At 45.3% G+C, this 16,177-nt stretch overlaps 1 protein-coding gene across 5 annotated transcripts in view; it reads left to right on the top strand.

The window, feature by feature from the left end:
• The window catches only part of LOC106730690, a 494,581-nt gene that overhangs the window by 308,892 nt on the left and 169,512 nt on the right, over nucleotides 1-16,177 (top strand). For all 5 annotated transcript variants that reach the window (XR_004326175.1, XR_004326174.1, XR_004326173.1 and 2 more), the window contains 2 exons: nucleotides 4,760-4,954; nucleotides 8,977-9,133. Coding sequence is in view for 1 of the 5 variants with exons in the window: in XM_032497116.1 (XP_032353007.1) it covers nucleotides 4,760-4,954; nucleotides 8,977-9,133 (352 nt within the window). In the remaining 4 variants the exon portion in view is untranslated. The remainder of the gene's footprint in view (nucleotides 1-4,759; nucleotides 4,955-8,976; nucleotides 9,134-16,177) is intronic.

Genomic DNA, 16,177 nt, shown 5'->3' with positions numbered 1-16,177 from the left:
TCCCAGATTCTCTTAAGCAACAGATTCAGGCTTCATGAACAAACATTGGTAAACCAGTTGCTCATTTGCCATCTATTTAGTGCCCGTGATAACTGAAATAATCTCTGAACAAGAAAATATTTTTATCTTCGTTGCTGTTCATAGGGCCCAGGGTGGGCAATTGAACTTCTGTCCTTGAGAAAGATAAGTTGCTCCAGGTAATATTTAATTTTACTAAAGAAAAATCCCAAAATGACTTTTCCCCTTAAGTTAATAAATTTTTTTTGTCCTTGAAAACAAAGCCCACATGATAGGTGGATGATACCTTGAAGTCTTTGTTCTCTGGGCTGAGTCTCAGAGCTGAGTGCATCAGACAAAGGACTAAAACTTGTAGGCTGAGGTCTAGAATCCCCAGTTTCTCCCTTTTAACATGAATCCCAGGCTCTTCCAGAGCACCAGGCCAAGCCGTTACAGGCAAGTGCCTATCTGGAGACTCAGAGGTGACAGATTAGATGACAACCCCTGTTCAGTATTATAAGTTATTAATGTGATATTTGTCTTCTTTCTTTTATGCCAAGTCTTCAGAATTCAGCATGCACTTTATGCTTACAGCACATCTCAGCTCAGACTCGCCTCGCCTCAAGTGTTTTGTGGCCACATAGAGCAAGTGGCTACCATGCTGGGCAGTGCTCCTCTCTCTCTCTGTATTACAATGTAGTTGACACGCAATATCATGTTAGTTTCAGGTGTACTAGACCATGATTTGATGTTTGCAGACACTAGGTAATGGGTTCCACAGTAAGTCTCGTAACCAACCGTCCTCATACAAAGTTATTGCAATGCTAGTGACAATATTCCTTAAGTGTATTACATCCCTGTGACTTACTATATAACTGGAGGTTTGCACCTCTTAAGACCCTTCACCTATTTCTCCCACCCCATCAACCCCTCTCCCTTCTGGCAACCACCAGTTTGTTCTCTGTATCTATGAATCTGTTTTCATTTGGTTTTGTTTGTTTGTTTTGTGGGTAGTGCTTCTCTGAGACTTGCTTTTCACAGTGAGCTGTGCTGCCCCTTGACTAACTTGCCCATGGAAGTCAGAAGAGTGTTGGGGGCTGGTCTATTAGGGTGATCACTGGTATGAAGGTGCACTGGATGCAAGGACACAAGAAGAAGCCCCGTGGGAGGGCATCCATGACCCCTGTCATTCTTTACAAAAGAGAGCGACCTGAGATTACCATCCCCTTCAGAAACCAGAGAAGGCACCTCTGTGAGCGTGTGAGTGCTCTAAGAACTGGGAGGGAGCCTTCTTGAAGGCTGCCACAACTGAGAGCTGCACAGAGCCCAGCGAAGAGATGTGCTCACTAAGAGACACCGTGAGTGAAGCAGCCCCACCCAGAACACCAAGATCTCTGCAAGAGGAAAAGGGAAAAAGCAAGTGTCTGCCCCCAACTGTCTCTAGTAGCTCCTGCATCATTGCTGCTCTTGTATTTTGCTGATAATCCCATTATTTACTTATTTACTTGAATTCCTCAAATGGACTGGATGCAGTTTACAAATATAGTTGGATTATGGCAAGATGACATTAAAAACTCCAAAAAAAAAAAAAAAAAACAAAAAAACTCCCCAAAAATGAGGCACAGGAGAAGGAAGATTAGAAAAGATAAATGGAACCAAGTATGATGTTGGTTCAAAATATACATCCCTTAATGTCTCACATATTTGCTCGAGAGGGGCTGCAGCGATCTGAGTTCAAGCTTTCTAACAGCCAAGGCAAAGGAAAGTGTGGTGAGTGACATGAGTCCTAGCCCAGCACATAAAAACACACAGGAGCGGAGCTGGCACAAAATCACACTGTAGTGCAGAGATGCGAGGACACTGGACAAAGCCAAGTGGGAAACATACCAGTGACACCAAAACTGTGTCACATCCTCAGAGTGACGTTCCTCTTGGATTCTGCCTTGAAAAGAAACTCCATCAGGCCCCAGCAGCCGACCTCAGCAGCACCTTGCATACATCGGTATGAAATCCTCTTCCGTCTTCCCACCCACCGAGTGTTTCTCTCTTGTCTCTGGACGGAGGGCACCCCTCCTTGCTGTGCTGTAGAGGCTATTCTGCAGAGCCTGCCTGATGCTCTCCAGATACTCAGCTCTTGGGTGAACTGGCTTAATCTGGGTCAATTTAAGGGATTTAGAACAATGCATTTCCATAGCAGGGACTACTTTGAGTTTACCAGTGCCAGCTTCCTTCCATCCTGGGCACATGAGCACTTTTTCCCAGATGCCTTTGCAGCTGGGTGTGGCCTTGACACTGAGCTTGAGCAGAAGTGATGTGTGTCACTCCCGAGTTGAAGTGGTTGGGAAGTAAATACATTCTCTCCATTACCCCTTTCCCCATCTGCTGGCTGAAAGGACATGGCTATGAGGACCCAGAGGAAGTGGGGCCACAGGAAGGAAGAAGTCTGGGCTACAGAAGGTCTGGTGGAAGGACCCCCAGCCGGAAAACCTTCACTGGGCTGTGAGATGAATGAGGAACCCAATTCTAATTTGTCAAGCTGTTGAGAATTCCGGATTTGCCTGTTAGAGTAGCTAGTATTACTTTAACCAATACAGGGCCCTTTGGGAAATACTCTCTAAACACAATTCCTCTCAACCAAGAGGAACTGAAAGGTTTGAGTGACACTGAGTTCAAGGTTACATTCCCTGACAACTACTGAGAGTGCAAATATTCTCTGTTGCGGGGAAGTGGGTAGGTGTAAAACCTTATGTTTTAATAGTCGCCCAAGGTGGGAGTAAGATTAACACACTCTTGTCAAAATTGTGTCACCGTACAAGAGCTCCTGCCTGAACAGAAAGCTCTTGTATCTTCTTTTGGAGAGAAGCCAGGAGGCACCTGTGGGTAAGGCCAGGATTCTCCTCAGAAAGTCATCCTGGGTTGCCTTAACACACCAAAAAACATGGTAATCAAAGCCACACAGTTTCTTACAATGTAATCTGCTATAGTAATTTTAATCTGAAAAACATTTTTAAATAGCTGCAGCCCTCTGACTGCTGCAGCCCTTAAAAACAAAACAAAACTTGGACAGTGAAGTTGGCCAAGTCCCCTTCTCTGCCTGGCTTTCATTTCAACTGGATGTCATGGGACAGAACCGCAGTGTGTAATCTACGTGTGTGATGCCAAACAGAAACGCTCTACAGCACACAGCCATAGCAGGTTAAAAGTAAATACAGTTCTGTTCCCGTCGTTCCTACAAGGTGTGAGCACTGAGCACCGGCTACCGTGGCAGAACAAACATTTCCAGGTGCTAAACCCATCATACAAGGTGAGAATCTCGCAGTATTTATGCAGCAGGTCCTGGGGGCCAAAACCAGGAGAGAGACGTAGCCGCAGCTTCTCCCGAAGAAGCTCTATGGGTATGTGATTGTATTTAGTTATCATGGGGAACTGGGTGGCTGTGTTGCCATCGTGTTAGATGTTCAGGGAGGATCCGGGTTTGCAAGCCTTGCTGGTGAGCAGGACGACTTTGCTCCCGATGGGAGTTTGGTGTTGAGTCATCTGCAGAGCTTGGTGAATTGCCCAGGAATGAGCTCACAAATTCTCCAGATTCAGTGACCAGACAAGAGCAACAGCATTGGAAGAGCCAAGTGATGAGACAGAATCGGGCTCCATGCTGGGCCAGTGCTCCTGCAGTGTGACATGTGCAGCTGATGTCCACCCATGGGACACAACTACCCTCCATTTCAGACTTCGCTCAGGCTGTATGGGACTTGACTCCTTTGTCCCTACAGCAGGTCAAGCCAAACTCTGGCTAAAGGATGAAAAAATCACAATGAAGAACCCCAGATCTGATTATTTACTCTCATTTGATGTCTTAAATCATCCTGAAATTAAGCTCTACGTTTTTCCCTCTCCCAGGAAGTTGGGGGGAGAGTGTGAGCAGATGCCCCCCCACCCCCACTGCTGGGATAGCTGGAGTCCTGGGGGCAGTGGGATCTAGAGTTCAAAGTGCCTTTTACCCAAACCCAGGCTGTGACCTGGGGGTGCTGTGAGAGGGAGGAGAATTTATCACCTCATAATTTATCAACTGTCCATCCTTCTCGGCTGACAGGACCTTGAAGGAGGCATGTATGTCCAATTTTGGGGATGCTCCAGGAAGCCCCCAGGCAGTGCCTCTCAAACTTCCATTGTGCCTGTGAAACATCTGGGCATCATGATTCTGCATCTCTAACCAACCTCCTGTGAGGCTGATGTGCCCTGAGGACCCCACTCTGAGTAGGAGGGCCTGGGGGATCGTGACAGGTGTGGAATGATGTTTGGAAGAGCAGTGTTTCTGTGCAGCTCCCTGGCGCCTCCCACGAAGGCTAGAGGGGTCTGTGATGGGAGGGGTGTGAGTGAGAAGAAAGTATCCAGGAGCAGTGGCTGCCCAAGGTCTGTGAACACCCCTCCTGGGCTTCCTTCCCCTTCCCCTGACTGTGTGCTTTGCATCTTTGCTTTTACGAATTTGGAAGGGGCTCATTATACCTTGCATCTGAGCTAGGCATTTCGACCAACCTGAGGCTATAAGCAAGCTGGCAGACGGCACCTGATGGAAAGCCTGGCCGGGGCCATGGGGGCTGGTGTTCACCCTCAGCTCTTTGCTCCCTACCAGGCATCTCAGGTCAAAGCCCGGCTCAGCCTTGTTCCCCTCATCCTCCTGGGATGCTGAGAAGGAGGACGCCTCCACTCTTGAAGAGGCTTGGCTTCTTGCATAGTGACACATGCATTTTTTTCTGTTTTATAGGAAGAAATGTGTCTTGGCTGGAGGCCCACGTTTCGTTCCAGCACATCCTTTTTACCAAAAGAGCGATCCCTGGAGCTGCCAACAATGTTTACAAAAGAGCCGGCCAACAATACTTTGGATCTGGGAGCATGGCCTGACCACAGACATGGCCTTCCCCAACCCGAGAACCATCCATCGGAGAGCCTGACACATCGTGTGAGTGTCTTTATTTTTACTCCAAAATGTAAGAAATGTAAAGCTGGTTTCTTTCTTTCCTTTCTTTCTTTTCTTCCAGCTGGGAAAACTCCTGTCAGTGGATGCAGTGTCCTTTCCAGATTCAATATTATGCAAACTACATCGCGGCAAATGGAGTAAACAAATATGTCCACGGAGCTTCCTGGAGCAGGGAGAGGGGGCTGCCCCGGTGCAGAGATGCAGACCTGCCCATTTGCAGGGGAGATGCTGAAACCGCTGCTCCATCAGCTCTGCCGCCATCTTTTTCCTTCAGAAGGGGTGGCTGGGGTCTGAGAGGCTGGGATGATGGGCCACTCAGATGCCCGGCAGCAGGGGGCAGCTGGAGTCATGCAGACCCAGGGTCACTGCAGGTCAGAGTGGAGCTGTCATTGGCTGGGGTAGGGGTGTCACCTGTCAGAGTTTCTGTGATGCTCGCCACTGGCCAGTCCTGCCCCTGCCCTAAGCCCCACCCTCTTCAGTCGCCACAGTGAGACTCTCAGCCCCTGGCAAGGCGGAGAAGTTTTATTTTTCAACTCTCCCCTGTATGTCTAGCAGATATGGGCAGGAGGCAGTACCCAATATGGAATCTTTCTGGCAGGGAGAACTTAGCCAAGTCCCTTTCCCACCACGGGTTTTAGTTTCCAGGCATGCAGAGTGTTAAAATGGGTGTGATGGACCGAAGGCTGGCTTTGGCTCTGCAGTTCCACAGTGTAGGATGCTTCTATGCTGCGACGAGTCTCAACCTGCTCCCATTGCAATAACTCAGTGAGATTAAGCACCTTTTAAATGTTCCCTTCTAAGAAGATGAGGAAACAGATTTAAAGGGATTAAACTGTTCTGTTGAAAGGTGGGCAGAGGATCAGTGGAGAAGCTAGCATTTAGACCTTGGGCTGTCTTTTCAGAAATCTCCTAGTTTCCTTTTGGCAAAATGGCATCAGGCTTCCCCAAACATCCCTGCATTCAGAAGACAAACAAACAAACAAAGGGACGGGGAGCATCCAAAGGGCACACCTTCAAAGCTGGAGATGGTATCTTATCCATCTCTCCTCCATGTGTCACCTCTCCTAACCTGGCTGGCTCAAGTGTTTTCTCTGTCCCCTTTGTCTCTGACGGGGTAGGGAAGGGAGGGGAGGGTGGGGAATCTGCCCATCTGCCCTTTTGGGAGAACCGTATTTCCCAACATGCTTGTTTCCTCCGACGAGCAGAAATCGGCATGTCCTCTGCTGGTTTCTGATGACGCGAAAGTCTCTTCTCACCATTAACAACCTCATGGAATTGGGTTTTGCAGAAGCAGTTGCTCAAGCAGACTGGGTTCAGTTACTCCCTAATGCACTTGGAGTCTCAGAATGACTGAGAACAAGTATTTGCAGCCATGCTCGCTGGGCCCCTGATAGACCGGCTTGTCTGTCCTTACTGTTGTAGAGGGGAGATGAGTTCTGAGGCGTCAAGAGGAAATGGCCCTGTACCCAGTTTCCCATCCTGAACAGGGCCCCTGGTGCCTGGGACGCCGTATTGCTGAGCAGATGGCAGTGTCACGGGTGTTCTTCTGGTGAAAAACCGAGATGAAACTGCGTACCCTCCTCGTGTTGACAGCTTTGGAGAATCTCTGCCAGCTCTTCCAGGGGAGGCACTGGGATGGGAGGGTGCAGGAGGAACGACCCAGGCCAGCACTTCGTGTGTGCAGCCCTTAGACATCTTTCTGTGGAGGCTGTTGATGAATTGGTTATCTGTGATCCCATTTTTCGCCCCTGGCATGTATCTGATATTTCACGTGGGTTTTGATTATCGAATTATGGAAGTTTTCAATTCTTTCCTCTTTCTAGAGTCTCATCGACTCCATTCTTCCTAGTGGGAAAGTGGGGAAATACATCAACCAAAATATTCTTTGACCAATCACTGTGCACACTCAACATTCAGACCCCGATGCCAATCAAGTCTTCTGCGAGTAGCCCAGGTGGCACAATTTGAGGGTCATCATTAGGCTAGATTTATTGCTCTCCCCTCCTCCGCCCTGTCTTACCCCCAACACTTCTAAAGTATAGGAGAGAGACCCTCATAACAGAGTTATGCCAATGAACTTATTTAGTAAGTGGTTAATGTGTGCAGTTGGCAGACTTACTTTCCTCATCGTGCTGCCAAAATTTGCTGTCTTTTGCGCCTTTTATCCTGCTTACCATGGCAGAATGTGTGGTGAATGTTCTTGTGCCCCACACTGCTACATGCTTGCTTCTTGCAGATGGCTTTTCAACTCTGTTTCCATGTCTCTCCCATCCACACAGCATGTGGCGGACAGACTCTGAGACAGACAGGCCCTTCACGGTCCCTAACTCCTGCTCATGTCCTGTATGGTACCTTCCTCTTGACTGTGGGTGAAACCTGACTTGCTTTTAACCAACTGAATATGGCAAAAGGGGTGGTGCCACTTCTGTGATGACATTGCATTATATGAGACTTTGTTCAAATTTGTTCACTGTTTTGATGAAGTAAGTGGCCACGTTGGGAAAGTCCATGTTGGCCTCTCTGAATAGCAGGTGACCTCTAGGAGCTGAAGGCAGCCTCCAACCATTAGCCAGCAAAAAGCTGGGGCCCTTGGTCCTATGGCCACAAGGAAATAAATTCTTCCAATTTCCTGAGTGATCTCAGAATCAGGTTCTTCCCCAGTCAAGCTTCCAGATGAGAAAACAGCCTGGCTAAAGCCTCATTTGTAGCCTTCTGAGTCCCTGAGCAGAGGACCCAGCTAAGTCACATCCAGACTCCTGGCCCACAGAAACTGTAAGATAATAAACGTGTATTGTTTAAAGTCGCTGAGTTTGTGATAATTTGTTATGCAGCTGTTGAAAACAGACACACAACAGTCAGGAGTTCTTGGCCGCCTGGATTGTCAGAGAGGTTCAGCGCTGTTACTCTAAAATCTCCTGTATGTCATCTGAAACATGTCCTCTGTATGCTCTTGAAAATGAAAAGCTGGGTGATTTATTGGAGAGAAGTAACAAACACCACTGGACTTACGTTCATTATTGTTAACATCTGGGTCTACAGGCCAATATCTTTCCTGAATTCCAGATCTTAATGCCTGCTAATATGTCTTCATTTGGTAGTTCCACCTTAGAATAAAAATGTCCCAAGTGCAGCTCCTTGTCCTCCACATTTGCCACTTCTCCATGCTTTTTTTTTTTTTGCCTTAAGAAATGCACACCTCCCCTGTGAGCCTAGATCCTCATGTCCTCCCCGCTTTCCGCAGCTAGTAGTTCCCTAGGATGGCCCTCAGATCAGATTCCTGAGTCCACGTCTGGAGTGGAGAGACACTGCAAGGCTCTGTAATTCCTGGGCCTTTTTAAATGTCCCCTGGGCTTCTGGGGGCTGTTGTCCTTGTCTCCAGGGCCTAAGGGAGTCTTTCATTTGGGAGGTAAGGAAGTCCCAAGCTCCAGGCCTGGAAAATAGACGAGAAAAATCACAGAGGTCTTGGGTCTTGGAGGCTCTCAGGATTTCTCTCAGATTTGCTCCAGACAGTGGAGGGAAGAGGTGGACTTCTGCCAAGGATACGTGACTCCCTGCCTCGCCTTCCCAGTCTATTAAACTTAACTTATTAAAGATTCAGAGAAACTGTATACAAATTTCCTCCTGCATTAAATGACATCAAAATTAACATCCTAACAAAGTTACCAAAAGGTTTGTTTACATCCTTACTAAGCCTGGGTGTAGATGCAACTACCCTTGACAGCTCACAGGTTAAGTCTTTGCCATGTTTGTCAAAATTAAGAGTCCTAAGAGCTGCATTTTCCAACACCTCTAATCTAAAGGAAGTGTCTGTTCAGATGAAAAGGTAGAGGGGCAGAAACAGAGACCGTGCTTGTCCTTGAAAAAGCAGTACTAAATGACTGAGAAATGTCATCTGAGAGAAGGAGAAGGGCCAGCCTGACATAAGAAGGCTAAAGGTGTAAGAGAAGAAACAAGCCACGGAGTCAGTGTGTAATTCTAACTGATGTATGTGTCATGCTTTACAGTGCGGTGCTTGGATGACGATGCAAAGAAATGTCAGGAGAGGAAACATGAGATGGAGCCAGAAGCAAGGTCTTTGCTCAGCTTGTGCGCTGTGCGTCCTACCATACTTGATGGACGTGGGTATTTGGTCCTCTGCAGCCACTGCAGACCGTCAGTCTGGTGAGTACAGCGGCTTGCTCAGTCGGCGGTGAAAGAGACATCCGCAAAGACCAGTGTTCTCAGAGAACATCTCTGGTTCTTCCCTAAACTGTGGTCGAAGGTGAAACAAAAGCCATTTTAAACTGTTTACTTATAAAAAGTCTTATATTTTATGTACAATTTATTCTTGAGTACATTATGTATTTTGTGGACATTTGAAATTTATTTTTCCATTGTGTTCTCTAACTGTCTAATGCTGGCATAGAAAACAGTCATTAATTTCTAAATAATTATTTTTAAAAATATCGAATAGTTTCTCATCTAAACAGTCATCTAATCCTCAACCAGTAATAATTGCACTTTCTTATTTCTTGTGGCTGAAGATTTTTTTTCTTTCCTTTTGCCTTATTCTACTGTCTAGAAGAACACTGTCCAATAGAAAAATAATGCCATTCATATATGTAATTTAAAATATTCTAGTAGCTATGGTAAAAGAAAGTTAAAAGAGACATGAAAGTAATTCAATAATATATTTTTTATTTAACCCAATATACCTAAAATATAATTTCAACTTAAATTGATATAAAAATGAAGAATTAGAAATTTTACTCTCTCTTTTTTTAAATTGAAGTATAGTCAGTTACAATATGTCAATTTCTGGGGTACAGCATAATGTTTCAGTCATACCTACACATACATACAGTCATTTTCATATTCTTTTTCATTAAAGGTTATTACAAGATATTGAATATAGTTGCCTGTGCTATACAGAAGAAATTTATTTTTTATCTATTTTCATGTATAATGATTATCATTTGCAAATTTTACTTTCTTTTGAAAAAGTATTGAGTGTTAAAAATCTAGTGTGTATTTTATGCTCACAGCACATCTCAGATCAGATGAGACTCATTTCAGGTGCTCAGCAGCCACATGTGGATAGGGGCTGTCATTTGGGGCTGCACAGGTCTAGAATTTCTAACATATAAACAATGACCATGATTGCAAGGAGCCTTGTCTTATAATTTTCTGTAAGTGGGAACACCATTTATTTTCCACTAGCCATTATTGGCGTTTGGCTTGGGACAGTTTTAATTTTTTTTTCTTATATCAAGATGTACTCTTCCATTCCTAGTTTATTGATATATTTTTGTTGTGGTGGTTAGTGTTATAAATTTGAAATGCTATTGAAGTCACCTCCCCATCTTTTAAGAAGATGTCTCAATTTTTTCTCCTTTGACTTCGTGATACGATGTTTTAAGATTTCTCCTAACATGTCACTATCTTTGCCTTCCTGAGGTAATCTTTACTCAGTTATGGAGCACACCTCTTTTTACTTGGCTGGAGTTGATTTGCTTTTGTTTCATTTCACCAGGTTATACTTCATCTCACAAGGTGAGACTTCCCGCCTGAAAATAGTATGATGAATAATGCCAGACAGGCAGAGGCAGGCTTTGGACTGAGTGTGAGAAGGGCTGCTTTTTCTCCTAAGAGCCAAGAAGCTGAGCATGTGGGGCAGGATGTCAGGTCAGACAGAGTGTGTGGCTGAGTCTGGAGCCTCCTAGACTCAGGCACCTGGGCACAGTGCAATGCCTTTGGGGAAATGACCCTGTGTGTAAGGAAGGTGCTATGTAAGGAAATGGCAGCACTGGGAGCTCAGACACTGAACGACGCTGAACCACCGTATGCAAGCATGATACTGGGGGAGAACCACGTCCCCTCCCTTCTCTGCATCCTGAGAACTTCCGCAGGACTAGCCTGGGTGTTGTGTGCCTCAAGAACCCCCACGCTTGTGACAGTGGCCCAGGAGCATGGACCATCTGGTGCTGGTGTCTGGACCACTGATAAGCTTTGATCCATGGACAAGGATGATCCCTGTTTCTGGGTCATGTGCTTTCAACAAGTACCGTGTCTGTGTGGTCCAAGAATAACAGGAGCAGCACACTTGGTCCTTGGGTGGACTGGTCAGATTTTCTAGCTTCTTTTCTATAAAGCTCGTAACCAGGACTTTTTGCACAGAGTAAGTGTCCCTGAGGTTCTTGGAATTTTCATGAAAGTGGTACCCAGAGAGAAGGAAAAGGGATATGTTTATGATGGTGGGATGGGCACTAGCCATTATTTAAACTTATATATTAAAAATGTGACTGTGCTGGTTTGCTAGGGCTGCCACAAGTACCACACCCTGGGTGGATTCAACAACAGAAATGCATTTTCTCCCAGTTCTGGAGACTCGGAAGCCCCAGATCAAGGTGCTGGCGGGGTTGGTTTCTTCTGAAGCCTCTCTCCTCGGCTTGTCGATGGCTACTTCCTTACATTGTCCTCACCTGGCCTTTTTCTTCTGTGTACCTCTGTGTCCAGATTCCTCTTCTTGTAAGGACACCAGTCATACTGGATCAGGGCCCACACTTTCAACCTTGTTTTAACTTAATTACTTTTTTAAAGATCCTATCTCTAAATACAGTTGCCTTCTGAGGTTTTGGGGGGTTAGGACTTCAACATATGAATCTGGGGGGAACATACCCATTTCTAACAATGACCATATTTTTCATTACCAAGTTGAAAAAGTATCATTTATAAAACCTTTCACTTCTATAGTCAAATGAAATCAGACTGCAGTTTTCTTTTCGAGTAAATTCTCTTTTGCCAAATTTTAGATCAGGGTTAACAAACTTCTTAAAATAGTTGAGAAACTTTTCATCTCTTTTCTATGCTCTATACCAGTTTATACAAGCCCACAAGGCCTGTTCTGAAACCCATGGGACCAGATATGTTTCAGAACTCAGAACCTTCAGCTTTTTAGAAAGGTGATAAAAGGATACATACCTTATATCACTCTGCATCACTCCAAGCAAGGCATAGGAAAGCGCATTACTGTTTCATACTATGACATGAAAACAATAACTGGCATAGTAAATTTTATATATATATATAATTCAGGTCCAATTTTACTGTTAAGTGAGTTCCCGTTGGGTTTTATCTTTTCAAATGTTTTAGGAAATAAACTGTGTTTAGAATTTTAGAACTGTAAGTAAGGGATTGTGGGTCTGGGTAGAGCCTGAAAGTTTCACCTGGATATAGTGTATATACATACACACACACATACAGATATATATATATGTGTGTATGTGTGTGTGTATACACACACATATATGTATATAGTCTTTGGAACTCTTTAAGGTTTACCTGTGATTATTGAATTGCTTGGCTTGTTTGTTTAATGAATAAGTTGTGGTGATTTATAGATTTTTATAGATTTATAGATTTTTCTAGAAACCCTTTTCCTAGTGATTTTCAAATATACTAGTAGGGTTGAAATAGTACTTATTTCCTTTTAAAAAAGTAGACATCATATTTATGGTTAAGTCACATTTTTATTCCTAATCTTTTCCCCCTTAACTGTATCAAATATATATATATACACACACACACACACACACATGCACACATATACTATATATATATTTGTTTCTTCAAAAAGTCAACTCTTGGAATTATTTATTTGTTTCTGCAGGTGTCTTTCTAAAATAGTATTAATTTGTAATATTATCTCTATTACTTTCTTATAAAACTTTCCTCATATTGTTGTGTCCTTTTTCTGACCTCTTGAGGTAGATGCTCAATTTCTCTGGTCCACTCTTTTTGGAAGCAATAGCGTTGAGTCTCAGTTGTCCTCTGAGTGCTGCTTCAAACTCATTCCATTAGCTTGGTATGTGGCTGATAAATCGCAGGCTTGATTAAGTCTAAGGCCAGTGGCTCCTCCCTTTCCTGACCCCGTCTCTCCCTCGAAACTTCAGAACTGCCAGTCTTCAGGACTTGCCACTCTTGATTTCCCTTTTCTTTCCTGTTTGTCCATCCTCTTCCTTTGTAACTCTTTCCATTGGCTTTTTCTTTTTCCTTTTTTAAACAAATCTCATTTTCTCCTATTAAGAACCCCAAAGAAGCCGAAGCCTTCCCCAATCTGCCCTCTCTCCTTCTGCAGGTGAGATGTAAAGAGATGTGTGTGGTGATTGATTTAGTTTCTCTCGAAGGTGGGGCACTTTTGGGAATGACAGGGTCTGATGAGAGACCATGGCCGTGGTGGCTGAAGCGAAGGCAGCGAAGAGAGGAAGAAGCTGGGATGGATACAAGAAGGCATGACCATCAAAAGCTGTGGGTGTTTTGTTCTGGTTTGTCTTTTAGGAAAGCACGGTTTGTCTTAATTCTGCTGTCTTGTTTTTCTATTTCCTCTTGTTTGTGCCTCCTTTTTTGGGGTGGTGGTGGTGACTTCTCTGTTTTTCTTCTATTTTCTGATTCTCTTTTTAGCAGTTTCTGTGGAATATAAATCCCTTCACATTCTACTAATGGTTACATTCAATAAATAATATTTTGGCTTATATATATCACTTATTATCAGTGCCAAGTGTCTCTACTAACTCTGTTGTCTAAGATGAAGAGATATGCTTATTTTTACGTCTCCCCTCCACAAGCCCATTTCCCCTGCTCTTGGCCCTCTATTGCTGCTCTGGCCTTGTGCTGATAAACTATTACTTTTAGTGAATTTCTTATTGTTAAATTGATTGTTAAAATTTTTTTATGTTATGTATATTCTATCAGAAAGATTATCTATGACATTTGCATTCTGTTTTGTGACCACATTTATAGCAGTTGTGAAGAATTGCTTTTTAGGGTAAATGGTTTTAGTGCCTGTTAGCAAGGTAGGAAGGAAAGGGCTGGAGAGACAAGCATTAGGTAACGTTTTGGAGGGACCCAGCTCCAGCCCCGGTGACACTTGTCAGGTGCCTCATGGGGACTTGGGAAAGGAGATTTCTTCTCTCATCTTATTTCCCAACATCGGCCACATCACTTACTCTCTCTGCAATGAGAGTGGACATGCCTGTAGGACCAGAGGCCAAAATGACACCAATGTCAGACAGCTTTCCTGGGTTTTAGCTGCCACACATCTTCCCTGCAAGGCAGCGTCCTATGGAAGTTCTCTGGCTTTCTTGCCCCAGGATTCCTTCTTGCTCATTTTTGTTGTGGTTCTACACTGTCCATGAGGTCCTTCCAGGGTAGCTTTGATCTTAGATATTTGGCTCGAGTGTAGTATGTCAACATTCTCCTAGGAGCATCCGGGTATTTTCCCACACTTTTCTTAGGGTAGATAAATGTTTGAGAAATTTCCTGGAAACAATCTGTGGATGTCCTGGGAGGTTGGCAGGGCTCTGGGTGGGGATTTCAGAGGCGTGGACCTCTGGTCACACCACAGAAGTGACAGTGAGCACTCTTGCATTGTTTCCACCCCAGTGGTACCCTTGCCGGTTACAGTCCTCACGGGGAACGTAGCAAATGTCTGGATGTACCAGATAGCAAAGATTCAGATGCTTTCCGGGATGCCATTCGGGCCTCCAGCTGAGTGTGACTGTGTTAATGAACTCCTCTCAGTCAGGTTTGGAGGCTTCTTGGGAGTGAGGTGGCCCTTTATTCTTCTCCAGGAAAAGGACTTGAGCCTCAAGACATGAACTTCAGTTCAGATTTGGCTTGCTACATGTTACCGTTTGAGTTGTTTTCAAGAGTTTAAGAAAACCTATAGGCTTGGACCCATTGTGATTGATTTACTGGTTTAGAGCCCTTCTTTTTTTACTTTTTTAAAAGTGTGTGTGCATGGGTGTGTGCGTTTGTGTATATGTGTTTTCTTTTTCATGAACTCATCTGGCTTCATCTTCACAAGACAGGTGATGTGATTCTGATTTGACAGGAGAAGGAACTGAGATTAAGCAAGGGCTCAAAACTAGAGGCTAAGGTTTCTTCCCGCACTCATCTCTTATTATTCTAAGATGCAAAACCCCACCACCCTACAAGCACCCCTCGGCTTATTTACACATCTATGACCCATCTTTAACTGTAGTTGGTGGCTGCATCTTAGAACAATGCATCCATAGAAAAGCAGCAGCTAGGATCTTGTTTGTTGATATGCATAACCCCAGGCGCCATTCCCCACCTACTGAATCAGAAAGGGTTTCAGGGAGGGGTGGGGGAGGACCCAGCAATCTGTATTTTAACAAGCCCTCCAGGGGATTCTGGTGCATGGTACAGAGTGAGAACCATTGTCTTAGAGATCATCCAGTCTACTCTTCTCAACCTGCGCACGAGGTGCCAGGACTGCCCCAGGGGGAAAGTGATTTGCTCAAGTTCACATGCAGGGTCCGTGGCAGACCCGGGTTTTGAACCCAGGTGTCACACGTGAAAACGGCTGACATTACATCTGGAATATAGAAGGGATTCGGGAAGTTACCTGTCCTTCCTCTTGCTTCTGCTCCTCTCTGGGAGCAGCAGGCAGGAGTTAGCTAGCGATGCACTGCTGTCTATCAATGCTCTTCTCTCTTCCCCCCTCAGTTCACAAAGAACCCTGAGAAATGTCCCAAGCACAAGCTGTTAAGTCACTGCGTAGCCGAGAGCCAGCCCCCTTGCCCGTGGTCCCCCTGTGATGAGGAGGCGGTGAGGGGCTGGCCTGCCCGCTAAGACCCCTTTCCAGTTCTGCCTTTCTGAGTCGCATGGCAGGCTCCGGCACGCACGTTCCCGTGGCCGGCTATCAGCGGCCATCTGGCAATTAGCAGTCTTTGAGGCAGCTAATCCCACTCTGAGCTGGATTAAAGCTGAAGTTTAAAACATGGAGATAGGCAGGTGATTTATGTTTGAGTCTTTGAGTCCTGCTGTCCCTGGCAGCCTGGTGTTGGAGGACAGGAAAGCTGATTTCCTCCCTTATCTATCTTGGGAGGCTCAGCTGAGCGGGATCAGCTTTCCAGAGGGACATCCTGAGCTGGGGGATGTGCTGGGTTGCAGGCAGTGCCGGGTGAGCTCCAGGAGCCCGGCCGCAGCCAAACTGGGGCACGGCGGGGCTAGCTGGAGGAGACTGGAGAGAGCCGAGGTCTGTTTGTGTCCAGCGCTGCATTGCTAGAAGCAGATGTGATGGGGAACCTGGGGGATAAAGGCCAGGTCACTTCGAACCACAGCTCCCAGATGCCATCAAGGGCCCTGGGGTGGCAGCCGACAAGCCCTCCAGCTCCTCTAGGGTGCCCTCTCATTAGGCAG

Source organism: Camelus ferus, chromosome 15, assembly GCF_009834535.1.
Source record: "Camelus ferus isolate YT-003-E chromosome 15, BCGSAC_Cfer_1.0, whole genome shotgun sequence".
Taxonomy (NCBI): Eukaryota; Metazoa; Chordata; class Mammalia; order Artiodactyla; family Camelidae; genus Camelus; species Camelus ferus.
The sequence above is the reverse complement of the archived record's forward strand: the minus strand, read 5'-3'. Positions and strand labels throughout refer to the sequence as shown.